This window comes from Indicator indicator, chromosome 22, assembly GCF_027791375.1.
Source record: "Indicator indicator isolate 239-I01 chromosome 22, UM_Iind_1.1, whole genome shotgun sequence".
Classification (NCBI taxonomy): domain Eukaryota; kingdom Metazoa; phylum Chordata; class Aves; order Piciformes; family Indicatoridae; genus Indicator; species Indicator indicator.
In genome coordinates this window covers 7897310-7910622 of record NC_072031.1, presented here as the reverse complement: position 1 = coordinate 7910622, position 13313 = coordinate 7897310, and the positions used below count along the sequence as shown (strand labels likewise).

At 42.5% G+C, this 13313-nt stretch overlaps 1 protein-coding gene across 1 annotated transcript in view; it reads right to left on the bottom strand.

Annotated features, from left to right (window-relative positions):
* ABCC1 (ATP binding cassette subfamily C member 1) overlaps positions 1-13313 on the bottom strand; it is a 42683-nt gene that overhangs the window by 15188 nt on the left and 14182 nt on the right. Inside the window, exons 11-20 of the mRNA XM_054391306.1 lie at positions 12834-12995; positions 12026-12118; positions 10486-10689; positions 7903-8049; positions 7486-7573; positions 5996-6065; positions 4988-5114; positions 3693-3869; positions 2461-2628; positions 1922-2099 (exon numbers count right to left, since the gene is read on the bottom strand). Coding sequence (XP_054247281.1) covers positions 1922-2099; positions 2461-2628; positions 3693-3869; positions 4988-5114; positions 5996-6065; positions 7486-7573; positions 7903-8049; positions 10486-10689; positions 12026-12118; positions 12834-12995 — 1414 coding nt within the window. The remainder of the gene's footprint in view (positions 1-1921; positions 2100-2460; positions 2629-3692; positions 3870-4987; positions 5115-5995; positions 6066-7485; positions 7574-7902; positions 8050-10485; positions 10690-12025; positions 12119-12833; positions 12996-13313) is intronic.

Genomic DNA, 13313 nt, shown 5'->3' with positions numbered 1-13313 from the left:
GCCTTTGCAGAATCAGGACGCATTCCAGCCAGCAAGCACCCATCCCCACTTCTCCATTTTGCTTCAGCTGAAGTGTTCAGGCTGCCCACGCACAGCCTCCCTTGTCAAGGGTGTGTGGAGATATCCTCCAGCTAGCTCAGGCTGACTCCCATCACAGATTATTCCATGTTTATTCAAGAACCTGTGATTTTTTAATAACATTTAGTGATCTTCCACACATCTGATACACATTGATGTTATCCCTGTGAATCAAACAGATAATGCCCCTATTTTTGAAGCCTTTTTTTTTTGGCAGAAGATCACTGAACCCAAACTGAGAAACAAATTATCTGCAAACAGAGCAACCCTGTGATATAGCAACCCTCACCCAGTCACCAGGGGCAGGCAGCCACCAGACAGCTGCAGAGCAGCACGGCAGAAGATAAAGCACTGGCTCACTTTCCAAAGCATGATTCAGTGTTTAAATGGGGCAGTAAAGTAACTTAACTTAAGGAACTTCAAAGCAACCTTGCACGTGGAAAGGGGAGGATACCAAGGCTACAAGGCAGCTATTAAAGGAGGCAAATCTTTGTACAAATCAACTTGTTAACTTCCTGTGGTAGAGCAGAGAAAGTTAATTCGTTTCCAGAAGTCTCTGAAGGCTGCAACAAATCTGACTGTGCCCAAAGTACCTATAGGAGCACCCCAAGGAAACACAGAGGAATTAGCCTGATTCTGCTTCCAGAAAATCTCTCTGTGCAGGTTTTTTCACTAGGACACCCCACCCATCCACCCAAACCAGCATCCCAGTCTGCAGGGTCTCAACAGAGACGTATCAAAGAGACCCTTCCAGGAGAAGAGGCATCCTGATCTTGAGCTCAGCTCCACTTCACATCCAAAGCCCTCAATGAGAGAGCCAGGAGAAGATGCCACCTTGCACACCCAGGAACCAAATGTTGCTGGTTCACAGCCTCCACTGGCAGACTGTGTTAGTAGAGGGCTGCTTCAGAGAATAAGAGAGCTCATCACAGCCCTCACACAAGGAACTGTTAGAGGAACATCAGAAGCAGCCCCTTGCCACAGAGCCTCTCAGTGCCTCTTGAATGCTTCACCGGGTAGCTAAATGTGGCACCATTTCCTTTTCATCTGTAACTGGCACCTGAGGATTAAAACATGTGTCTGCTTTTCTTCTAGGGAATGGGTGGGAATCAAGGCTTTTCCAAATGGAAGGAGAAAAGTGGCCTCAATCCCTTCCTGCAGAATCCTTGCTACCAGACAGCCCTTGAGCACAGGCCAATGTTTTCAGGCCAGTCAGCACAGTGCTAGCACCCCTCACACTCTTCAGCATGAGCAGAGGGAGTGGTGTAAGGAAACCACCACAAGCAAGGCACTGAAGAAAACAGGTTGGAGGCAAGAGATTTTTATCAAGAGTCTCCTTAACCAAAATTCAATACTGCAACCATCTGCAGGTTAAAAAAAAAAAAAAAGAATCTGAAGCATGTTCCTGTATCAGTGCAGCTCTGCAGCTGTTTTGTGAAGCAGAAGGAAGAGTCAGGGACATCATCTAGAAAAATGAGTTGCTTCTTCCTCCCCCCAGTCCCCAAAGGACTTCTCTGAGTAAGGACAACACACCCTCGTAAGCACAGGCAGGGTGTAAACACCCCAGCTAGCTTTCACTTGATCTCACAATCATCTGAATTTTGCTCTGAGCGAGAGGAATTCTACTGTGATCTGCTCCACATTTTCCTACATTTTAAGAAAGAATGTGCATTTTATCTCACAATCTTCAATGTCCTCAATGAATAAGCACCTCTACCTGGAGGGACCTCTCAAAAAATAGTAAATTCTTAACTTTCCTTTTACTAATAGCATTTTGCCTTCAATGTGACTGCCTTAACATGCCAGACATCAGCTTATCCCAAGAGAATTTGTGTAAGCTTACCACTGCTTTCTGTGCTTTGGTCAGCATTAGCATATGTACGAAGAAACTCAGCAAAAGCTCCATCTTGCTTCAGCAGCTCCTGGTAGGATCCCATCTCAGAGATTTCTCCATTAGACATGACCAGAATTGTATCTGTTTGAGGGAGATAGTTGATGGCATGGGTCACCAAAACCCGTGTCTGGATAGAAACAAAACATAAAGAACATACAAGTTGTAACACCTGGAACGAATAAATACAATGCTTCAGCTACTGCTCTTGCTTTAGTCCTGTAATAACTACAGGCAGCCATGCAAGATTTTTAAGGAAAAATAATGGCCTTGTCTTGATTTTTTCCATTAAAGAATTCTACATTACACAAATCTGAGCACATTTCAATAGAAGAACTCAGTGGTTTATAAAATATTTCTGAAAGTCTCAGAAGGATCCTTTCATTTTGCAGATGTTTGAAACAAAAGTCTAAATAGGCAACTTGATGAACATGGAATCATTTGAATCCAGCAAAGAAAACCAATCATTCTGCTATTTCCTCAGGACATACTTTATTTTTCAGGATTCCCTTTGGTCCAATAACTTCTTCAAAAATATGTTTCCCAACATGAGCATCAACAGCTGACAGAGGATCATCAAACAGATAGACATCTGCATTGCTGTAAACTGCCCGAGCTAGGCTGACTCGCTGCTTCTGCCCTCCAGACAGATTCACACCCTGGGGAGACAAGAAAAGAAGGAGCCTTTATTTACAGTGGCAAAGAGATGTCTTGCTTCAGTCTGTGAAGGACACAAGTCATTGGTGGTTTATGCAAATCAGAGAAATTACAGCACTGTAGGAAACAGATCTCCATCAAACTGATTTCACTACCACAACAGCATAAGCAATCACAGCCAAAATCCTCTTGGAAGGGAGCACCCTCGTTAAGTTCTCACTGTCAGTGAAGGGCTGCTCATTAAAAAAAAAAAAAAAAAGTGTTTGGTAGCCTTTTAAGGCAATTAATCCAAACCAGCCCATCTAGCTCTGGACAGTCAGAAGCTACCTTCCTCCTCAGCTGTATTCCTGCAGTGCTGCCGCAGTTCATTTAAACAAACCCAGCTCACACACAACAATCTGGTTGGCCTGCTGATCTGGAAGGAAGGTAAAGCTGCACCCTTTACTGAATCTGGAGGTGTCAGGTGGCAGCTATAACCCACCTGTAACTGGCCTGCAGGCAAAGCACATATTCCTACATACCCCTGTCTTCTGGGCAACGCTAGCTTAGCAGGTTACATACACATACTCTGCTGGCCACATGGTTAAGGGGCTCCTGGTCTTGCTCCCATAGCAGAGCACCACAACATCTGTGCAAGTTCCTAAATCCCACACCACACACACTTTTGCAACCAATGGTCAGTTTGGGGGTTTGATTGTTGGGATTTGGGGGAGTCTGGTGGGCTGGGGAGTGAGTGTGTTTGCTTGTTTTAAATGAAGCTGAAATGTTCAGAAGATTCTTCTCTTCCTGTTTCTACACATTCTTCTACTCTATGACCATGGCAACTTAAGAGACAATGAAAAACTGTCACTGCAAAGTGGTTTTGCATTTGTAATTGAGGAGAGGTTTCCTCCTTTTTGAGGCTTAAAGACAAGGAAAACACACTGTTCAGATTTGCCTCTTATGCCAGAGGCTTTCTACTACCAATGTTTTAACTTCAGTACAACTTTAAGATGAACTAGAAGAGAAGTCATACAGCTTAACTACAAGAAGCAGCACTGTTATGGCAGAATGGCTATTGAAATACCTTCTCTCCTATTTCTGTTTTGTCTCCAGAAGGAAGAATCTCTATATCAGACAGCAGGGCACAAGCCTCAATCACACGCTTGTACCGGCTCTCATTCATCTCCCTTCCAAAGATAATGTTATCTTCCAGGGTGGCATTCTGGACCCAGGCTTGCTGAGGAACGTAGGCTACTGTGCCCTGCAAGGAAAAGAAAGTTCCTTATTCAGTACTTTAAAGTCTGCACACAAGGTCGAAGCACAGCAGGCTCTGCAAGGCAGGCACCTCACAAATATCACCTCACAAATAGCCTGCGGTCATTTTGAAGCTGCACAATATAGTTCTTGAGCTCCTGCCTCCTCCAAACTGTTACTTCTAAAATCCTCTCTACAGTGAATGCAACAAAGCGTGTCGGTAGAAATGAAAGACTTGAAAGAAAATAGGATTCCCTAACATAAACTTGGAGGAAACCTTTGTTTAGAGAACGTTTGCACAATTAACTGAATGTCAAAAGTCATTAGTTGTAATTTATGTTCTGCATAAAACAATTTAATCTGGAATGCAAGTGTTTAACAAATGCAGCTCTGCCAGAAGATTTCTGCAGAAGGTAAGGGAAGTAGTTCTTATGTAAAAGTCACTTCAAAGAAAGAGACTGAGTTGCTCCAAAGTATTTTTCTTTGAAGATTAGTTCTGTCTTCTCACAAATAATCAGTGATTCAGATCTCACCTACTTTATTTTTCCAGAACAGTTTTGGAGAACACCAGAAGTCCATTCTTCTAAACGCACCAGAGTTGTTTTGCTCTTAAAATTGTTCTCTTTCCATGCATTACAGCAGCAGCAAAACTCAAAAAAAAGGACTACTTCTTACTTCTGAGTTACTTTTCCTGTGTGAGTTTTGTGCAACACTGATGTCTAACAAAGTACAAAACTCAACAGATTTCCCATGTTTGGCTGTTTGGGTGTACCCTCTCTCCTTGTAATTCTCTGATGTCTAAGTAAGAACCAACACTGCTCAGCCTCAGGCTGGAGTATGTATAATAGGGTCTCTTCACCTCACACTTGTCTGCCAACAAGATTCACCAGAATACTTACCTTTGAGACCTCCACCATTCTACTCAGCTAAATCTGAAACCAAAATATTTTGAGGTTGTGGGGTCAAGGATTAACAGGCAATTACACAGAGCACAGGCTAATGTATATACACATGGCTAAAATCCACAGTTCTTTGAAAGGCTGTCTCTTTCCCTCTTCATATCACTTGGAAATCTAAAATCTGACAATACCCACAAACAGAGGAAAAATTCTTCAGGCATCATACCTTGACAACCACACAGCCTTCCCTTTTGTCCATCTCCCCCAGCAAGGCAGACAGCAATGAAGACTTTCCACAGCCAACCTGACCAACAACAGCTACCAAGGAGCCTTCAGGAACAGTGAAATTAATGCTGAAATAAAGCATACATAATTCAGCTTTCCTTGCTAATACATCCCAGTAGTTAAACAGTCAATTGAACAGCTGATAGAAAGCCAGGAGCAATGTGAACACCTGCTGCAAATGCTAGCACAGCACAGAAACTTTTATGTTTGACAATGCAAACCTCTCCTTCAGAAAGCACCCAGCTCTTATACATAAGACACAGTTTCTTAACGTGTAGTTAGTCAAAAAGGGAAGAAAAATGAAAATAAAACTGTGACACAACCCGGGCAGTATTTTTCCCACAGGTTCCATGAATACAAATATAAGTACCAATGGGTGCTTCCCAAACAGCATCCTTGTCCTTAAGGACATGCAAGGCCCAAGAACAAGCAGCTAAAATTAAGGAAGGGCACAAGGCACAGAGAAGACTCAGCTTGCAGCTGCACCACCCCAGTTACTTTGTTAGTCCTTCATGTCCTTCACTGGTTTTCTCCAGCACAGCAATCAAGGATGGGTGCAGTTCAGCAAGAAGGTTTTCAAAAGGAAGACCCTGAGGACACAGTGCAGCATGAGGGACACAGGATAAATCCAAGAAGCTAATCTGGCTGCACCTCTAGATGGAGCTCATCCCATCTCCAGCCCACAGCAAGAGCTGAAAAGCTCTCCAGGCTTTCTCTCATCCCTTCATTCCTCTTGCTACTCTCCTTTATGCATTACATACAAAAAGCATACTTTGTCAATTCCTCCAGCTCATGAAGCCCCTGGTCTAAAAATAACTATATAGAGAGAGCAATATTATTTGTTCTCCTATTTCTTCAAGGCAACTAATTTTGAACATGGGTTTTTTATAATTCCAGTATTTATGATGTAGAGAGATTATGCAACAGAAGGAAGGGTGCCAGTTCTTACCTGTTCAGCGAAGGAGGATCATTTTTGGCCCAGCTAAACGTTGCATTCTTTACAGCAATGCATCCTTCAGCTGACAAACAGAAAACTCATCTTTATAAACACACCAATGAAAGCAGCTAAACTGCATGCTCTGGATCGTGCCAGAGAAGTCCATCTAACTACACAGAGTCAGAAGTATAAAGCTATTCTTCCCGCAGAACCCACTGCTTTCCAAAAACTTGTGTTCTGCTTTTATTACATCTACCAAGACAGTAGAGGTTCCAAGGTTACATTTTTCCAGTAACCAGGAGGTAGATGTCAAGAATACAAAGATCCTGACTTACTCAGCTGCATCCTCCTTTATCCAGCAACTCCACTGGAGCACAGCAAAGTGGCAAGAAGCCAGCAGCCTCAGTCTGCCTTGTGCTTCAATGGAAGCATCAGCTAGACTGTTAGCTCCATGTGTGTTACAACAAGAATGACAGGGCAACATACATCTAACTACCAAATAAGCTAGCTTTAGCCCAAAACACTGCATGGCACCAGCATCTGCAGATTTCCACAGCACCAGTTCAGAACATATCACTCCTAATTCCATCAACCGTGCTGTAAACACTTAGCCTAGGCAAACACCATGCAAGTACAACCCATCATGGACAACACAAAAAAACCACACCAAAAACACCCCCACAGACACACACACCCACAAACAAACCAACCCAGCCCAAAGTCCCACACTCTGCAGATTTATAAGCAAGGTTATTAGCTGAGAAAGGGAAAGGAAGATGGAGAGAAAAAAAACTGAAGAATACAAGATGACTGCTTACAGGAAAGCCAAGAGACAGAAGTGATAAAACTCAGCTAACCACAGGAGGGGGAGTGATGGGGATTTCACTGGCTTTGTGAAAGGGAAGCCAGAAAAGTCATTCAGAAATGACTGACCTAGTTCAAGTCAAGTTTTATTGTGCAAGAAAAAGGAAATTTGTTTTTCAGTAAGTCTACCTTCATGCTGATCTGTATCCTAAAGTGTTCCATATAACCAGACCAGCAACAGTGCACACAGCAGTAATACTCTCAGCACAAAACAAAGTCAAGGCCTTTGCCAGAGATGGGACTTCTCCTTTCTCCTTCCACAGTGCTCCAGTGTTACATGACTGTTCTCCTAGATGCTGGGCTTTGGCACAGCATTAATTAGCATGCTGTTAACTGCCTACAAATGTCAAATGGCTACACTTAAACCAGTCTAACAAGAAATTTTCTAAGTGCCCATTGTGTCTGGATGTAACCATACTATAGTTTGGGCAAAGGAGCTGGGGAAAGGAAAGAAACTGCCTGAGGAGCTGGTACAACCCACATAGCTTTCACTGCGCAAACAAAATCCCTTCTCTGCCGCCCAGCCATAACCTTCCAGTGAAATCAACCAAATGCAGTAAATGTTACAGAATAGAAAAGAAACACCACAAAGACACAACACCTGAACACACTGATGTTCAACAGGACAAGAAACTCACCCTCTGTGATGGGACTTCTGATTATACCGTCTGAATCTAACTCCTCATGAGACAGAAACACCCTGAGGCGCTTCAAGGAGACACTGGCCTGCATGAGAAAGGGATGCAAAATGATCTTACACTGCTCAGTACATTTAAGAGCTCATTGTTTCGTCCCTTAACTCTACTGCATAGCTTCTTGGACAGACAAACTCGCAGTTCCCAAACCACAAGGAATGTGGTTGATTTCAGGAACACCACCACCATAACTGGGATTGATAATTTTGCTTGCACAACACTTTAGACAGAGGAAATTCAAAGCTCCCTTTCTGAGATGGCTGAATTTCACCAGTGGACATTCTCTAAGTACAGCAATGTAATCTTTCCACCCTGTGGCTCCTTCTGCACAGAAACACCTGTTAATGTCTGAAGTCTTACTTCTACTATGTTGCTGATAACCATAGGAAGCATGTTCAATGGAAACCTGAGGATGTTGAACAATGCTAGGGAAACAAACGCCTTCTGAGCATCCAAGATGTTCCTCTTGTCTATTGTTACATAGACACCAAATGTGGACAAGGCAACCTGAAACAAAGTGGAATAATTGCTGAATTAGAAGAACGTTTTTTTTAAAGCCACAAAGTAAGGAGTCAGACAGTCTGACAACTGCAATCAGAGGGCTACATATCAGAGAGCAATGTTCTGGTAACTTCCTTGTTTCTTTTGCTTTTCACAAAAATCAGTATTTCATTTAAATCCAGTATTGTAAAAATAAGTTGATAGTTCCTCTTGGAAAGATGTCAAGCGCTCACTTTCTTCATATAGGAAGGCTGAAACCACAAATGTCCCAGACTACCTGTGCTCACACTGCAGAGGGGAAGGAACCATCACTAGCCTTAGCCTTTCTTGCTGCTCTCATGCCCCACAACAACAGACACTGGGTCAGTAACACACATAGTTAGAACATCTCAGTGCTAACACATTTTATATTTTGTAGAGTCTACCACAACCCCAGCTTCCCAAGTAGAACCCAGAGCCCACCTTGTCAGGGACAGATTGTTTCCCAAGAAACCTAACCAATTCACAATAGAAAAGCTCAGGATCCACACTAAACAGGAAAAGGACGGTGAGCCATTGTTATCAGCAATCATGAGACAGAAAAATCATTTGAAAAAAATCCATATAGTTACTTACATATTGTAAAGTAATTATAGTAAAATTAAAGCAAGGAAAACCAAACGTTCACCCTCAGAATGTTTTCTTCCCCAATAGCAACAATCCTATCTCTCTGTATCACAAGATCCAGCAACTTTTTCCCCACAAACTGCCACTGAGAACAAGAAATCAAGGTAGGCTAACCCCTAGCATTCCCCTTCCCACAAGAGTCACAACCATTAGGCTCAAATGCTTAAGCAAACAGCCTTTGCCCAAGCACAGCACCCACTGCAGACAAGACTCTTTCTGTTAGAACCCTGACTGCTGTGACATGTATTGTTCTTGGGACAGTGGCTGGCTCGGCTCTGCCTGCTACAGTAGCTTGTTTGTACAATCCTCAGTTTGGACAACCACAGCCCGGGGAGAAAGGCCTCCCAGAGAGATCAAAAACAAGACAGTGTCCAAAGAATAATCCCACAAGCAGCATGGCTGTACTCTTGTGTCACCAGCCATTATCCTGAATACAGCCTTATCAGCACACAGAGCAGTAGGGGAGGGACTGCAAAATGAATTGTTTCCTGACACCATTATTAAACAAGGTTTTAAAGAGACCTGCCCACGGAAACAGAAGGAGCAGAGGAAATACAGAGGTTTGCATGTTAAAAGTTCTTTCAAGTAAGCAGGTCCAAGAATACTTTAATTACAAGTTCAAAAGAGCATATACAAAAACCAAACATCCAAGAAACAGGATGTTAGCAGCAGCCCTGCACTTTGGGCTGCACCAATTCTGTGCCAGTGGCAAACTCCCAAGGTACAGGACCACTGCCACACAACATGTGCTGAAACAGCTACTCATCATCCAGATCTCTCTTCTCACACTCCACAGAACAGCATTTAGGAGTCCATCTGCAGAGTTTAATTTAGAAACTTCATTTAGTGATGTATTTATATTAAAATCACCTAGGACTTCTTTTAGAAAAGCATTCACTTGAGAATGCAGCTGATGTTTCCTACCCAGGGCACTGCTGCTTCTGCCTTTCATCATGCCCAAAACAATGTAAACACTACAACTGCTTGCAAGGAAGGAATCTGAGACTGGAAAGTACACTTAAACACCTTCAACTGGAATAGTGCATATTTTACCCTAATGTAGTCATGCCTTCTATTTGCTTCTGCAGACAAGAACAATGGCTTCTCTTGAATAGGGTCTGAAGCAACTGTGACACGACCTCACCCTTCTCTCCCCTTTATTAGTTTCAATGTAAGCTATCCACAAACACAGTGGGGATGTTTCACATATCCAAAATCCTTTTTTAAAAAAGGAATAATCTGAAGCAATTCCAAGGTCCCAAATAGCTTTACCTCTTCATCTTGTTTTTAAAGGGAGAACCCAGGTGAGAGCTACTTTCAGTGCCCTGTGTCTCATAGGACCAAGGGCTCTTATCTAAAGATCTGCTACTCTGAAAGATGCTGAAATATGGCAAGTTCTACTCTGTCCATCACAGCTGCCACCAGGAAGGTACTGTGTGTATTAGTAAGCCCTTCTAAACCTGACAGTACATTTACTCTTAGGTTCCTCAAGTACACTACCAAAAATAGAGGGGCTGAAGAGGGGGGCTTTGTTTTTAAATGCTTCAGTCATGAACTTTCAGAATACATTCAACCTGGATGTTGCTACGAAAGAAAGCAGCAGCACCTTTCCATACAGAAGGAAGACAATAGCATTCAATTTCTTACCACTACAGAGGGCATCCTGACTCTTCCATTCATTACAAGAACAAAGCCAAACCAAGCTTTTGAGCACTGCCTAGGAAAGCAGGATCCCACAAAAGGAGAAAAAACTTCTACAACATCTGTTTCACTTACCAAAAAAGGAGCACAAACCCAAGTGAAGGTTGCCATTGCAGCGAGGTAAGCAGATTTTTTTAGGACTTTGAGTTCTTTCTGTCTGATCTCTAATACTTTTTCTCTGAAGGCTAATTCCCAAGCATAAAGTTTCAGAACTTTAATACCATTGAGAATTTCATTAATCAGCTTAATTCTGTTGTCCTTGCTCTTCATTTGAGCCACCTAAAAACAACATTGCAAAAAGTAATTAGCAGAGCACAATACTTGGCAGAGCCGCAAAGCTCTGAGCTTTGTATTTTGCAATGGCAAAATTTACCTCATTATCATCAGAAGCTTACTAGCTTCCCAAGCAGGAAATCTGAGATGCTATCTGAACAAACAAATATGCAGAATTACCAAGATGTTTTAAACCAATTAAAAGAATGCTTCATGCAACTAAAAATCTGAACCAAGAAGAAATCAGCTGTGGCATTGGTTTAGTGGGATTCACCCTGCATCAGGGAACCCTAGGGCTCAGGTTCCCTACAATATGCAGTGAGAAAACAAGCCACTATAATCAAGCTTCAGTGATGTACAGTTTGCATCTAACCATAGACCAAACTTGACTTTACTTCACTTTCAGCACTATCAATGGCTTTCTGAGAGTGCACTAAGGCAAAAAGCCTTTCATTCAGCCACAAGAAGGATGTCCATACCTCAGAAGTTTGTCTTCATGAAGTACATTAACGAGGGCAGTGCAAAGCTGAAGTGATGTTGTGACTCAGCACTAAGCAGAGCCAGTAGGCTGCACTGCCACAGCTATCCCTGGCAGCTGTTACCCATGGCAGTGTTGCTGTGACAGGGCAGATATCTGTACTTCTCCCATGTGGGAATCAAATGCCATGGTATATTTTGATAAACATGTTAAGCCAAAAGGCTTCATTTAAATAAATCAGTCTCCTCTCACATTTGGCAAATTCAGTTCCTGGTGAAGTCTGTACCAGAAAGCACATCATGGGGCTGCTGGAAGTAGTTGTTGCAACAGAAAACATGAGAGTTTGAGTCGATATTTATTTATGTGCATTCTCTTCAGCAAAGTCAAATAAATGTGACTAGTGACCAAGAACAGCCAACAACTAACTCTTCTCCCTTCTCATCCCTCCAAGAAAGGAGTAAAAAAAAAAAAAAAGGACAAAAACCCCTCCCCCCACCCCCAGCACTGCAACCACCATCCCAGAAACGTATTTCACGCACCAAGGCTCATTAAGCAGACAGTAGCTTACATTTGCACTTCAGTTCCTAGGCAGCAGGTTAAAAATTAAACTAATCCCAATCCAGTGATGGGGCATTGAAAGAAGTTGCTACCTTAGTCTGAACTACTCTAACATTGTCAGACCATTATGCACCAATACACCCCAAGGCTGAAACACACCGCGATTTGTTTATTCTGCATGCACAGTATCTCTCGACTTTCTCTTCCCCTTCAGGAATAGAGGGAGGGAAAAGTAATTAAAAGGACAAACCTCAGGAACAAGTCAAAGAACAGAACATGTTTCTTAAAACTTTCTGTTGCACATACCTGATAGTTTTTTGTCTTCATTGCTATCACAGCGTTGATCGGAACCAGAAGGATCATGACAGCCACACCTGCCAGCACCGAAGGACCTAAATTCTGAAAAGCAAGTAACTGTAAACATTTCTTTCAACTCATTTTTTAAAATCTTGAGTAAAATCACTGCATATACTACACAAAAGCATTTTGAAATAGCTTTCCAACCTCTTCCTCCCTTTAAAGAGCAGGAGGATCAAGTAGGGACTTGGGTGATGTTTAGTGATTTGAAGGAAACATACATCTCTACCCCCAGGGACACAGATCCAGATCCCTATACACCTGCATCTGTCTGTGTATGCATACAGAGATCATTGCATATTTTCCAGTTTGTGCTGGACTGCCTCCTCTGAAATACAGACTCATGCAAGGAGTGACCAACTCCTTGGGTATTTCATGACATTTCTGGCTGACAGTGAGAATCAGGAAGAGTCAGCCTGGTGACTCTGTGGACTAGAAAAAGGAAACATCTCACGTGGTGACTCTCAGTGCAGAACCAAGACCACTTTTCTTTAAATCAGGTGACAAGTGAGATACTATAGATCCTACAGTCCCCTAAAAGAGAGTAGCTGCCATGTGCATCCTCCCCATATACACTCAGATGTGCAAATTAAGTGACCAAAGTAGCTCTGCACAGCTTCTAAGCAAAGAGCATTTTTTCCACAGAATCAGTGCTAAACCCTCCAGTGATCTGAACACCAGCTGATGCAGTCACGACCATGGGAAGGAGCATAGGAAGCTGCCAAAGTCAAAACAGGAAACAAGACACAATACTGACCTGCCACAGTAAGTACAGTGCTAATATCACCTGCAGAGGTGCAGACCAAATCATGTTTATATAGGTAGCCAAGTCCATGAATCTCTGAGCATCCACAGACATTAGATTCACAATCTCTCCCACAGTAGAAGTCTTTCTAGCAGAATTTGTGATAACAAGTGCCTAGGTGCAGATAAAAAATAAAAAACAACTAAGGCAACATGAAGGAAGACTTATTCATTTGCATTTTCTCCAGAGATCAACTGCTTTACAGAACTTCACCTTCAGAACTAGAAGCAATCCTTTTCCCATTTCATATTCTGTTTACCCTGTTCATCTCACAAACTATAAGTTGTGCAATTTGAAGCAAGAAGCTCAATTTAAACTAACAGAGAATAAAAGACAAGTAATAGGGGTTACAGTGGGCTGGTGGCTTTATTGCTTGGGGGTTATTGTTTGCTTGCTGTGGGTTTTTTCAGTACAGAATTTTCACTTGCCACA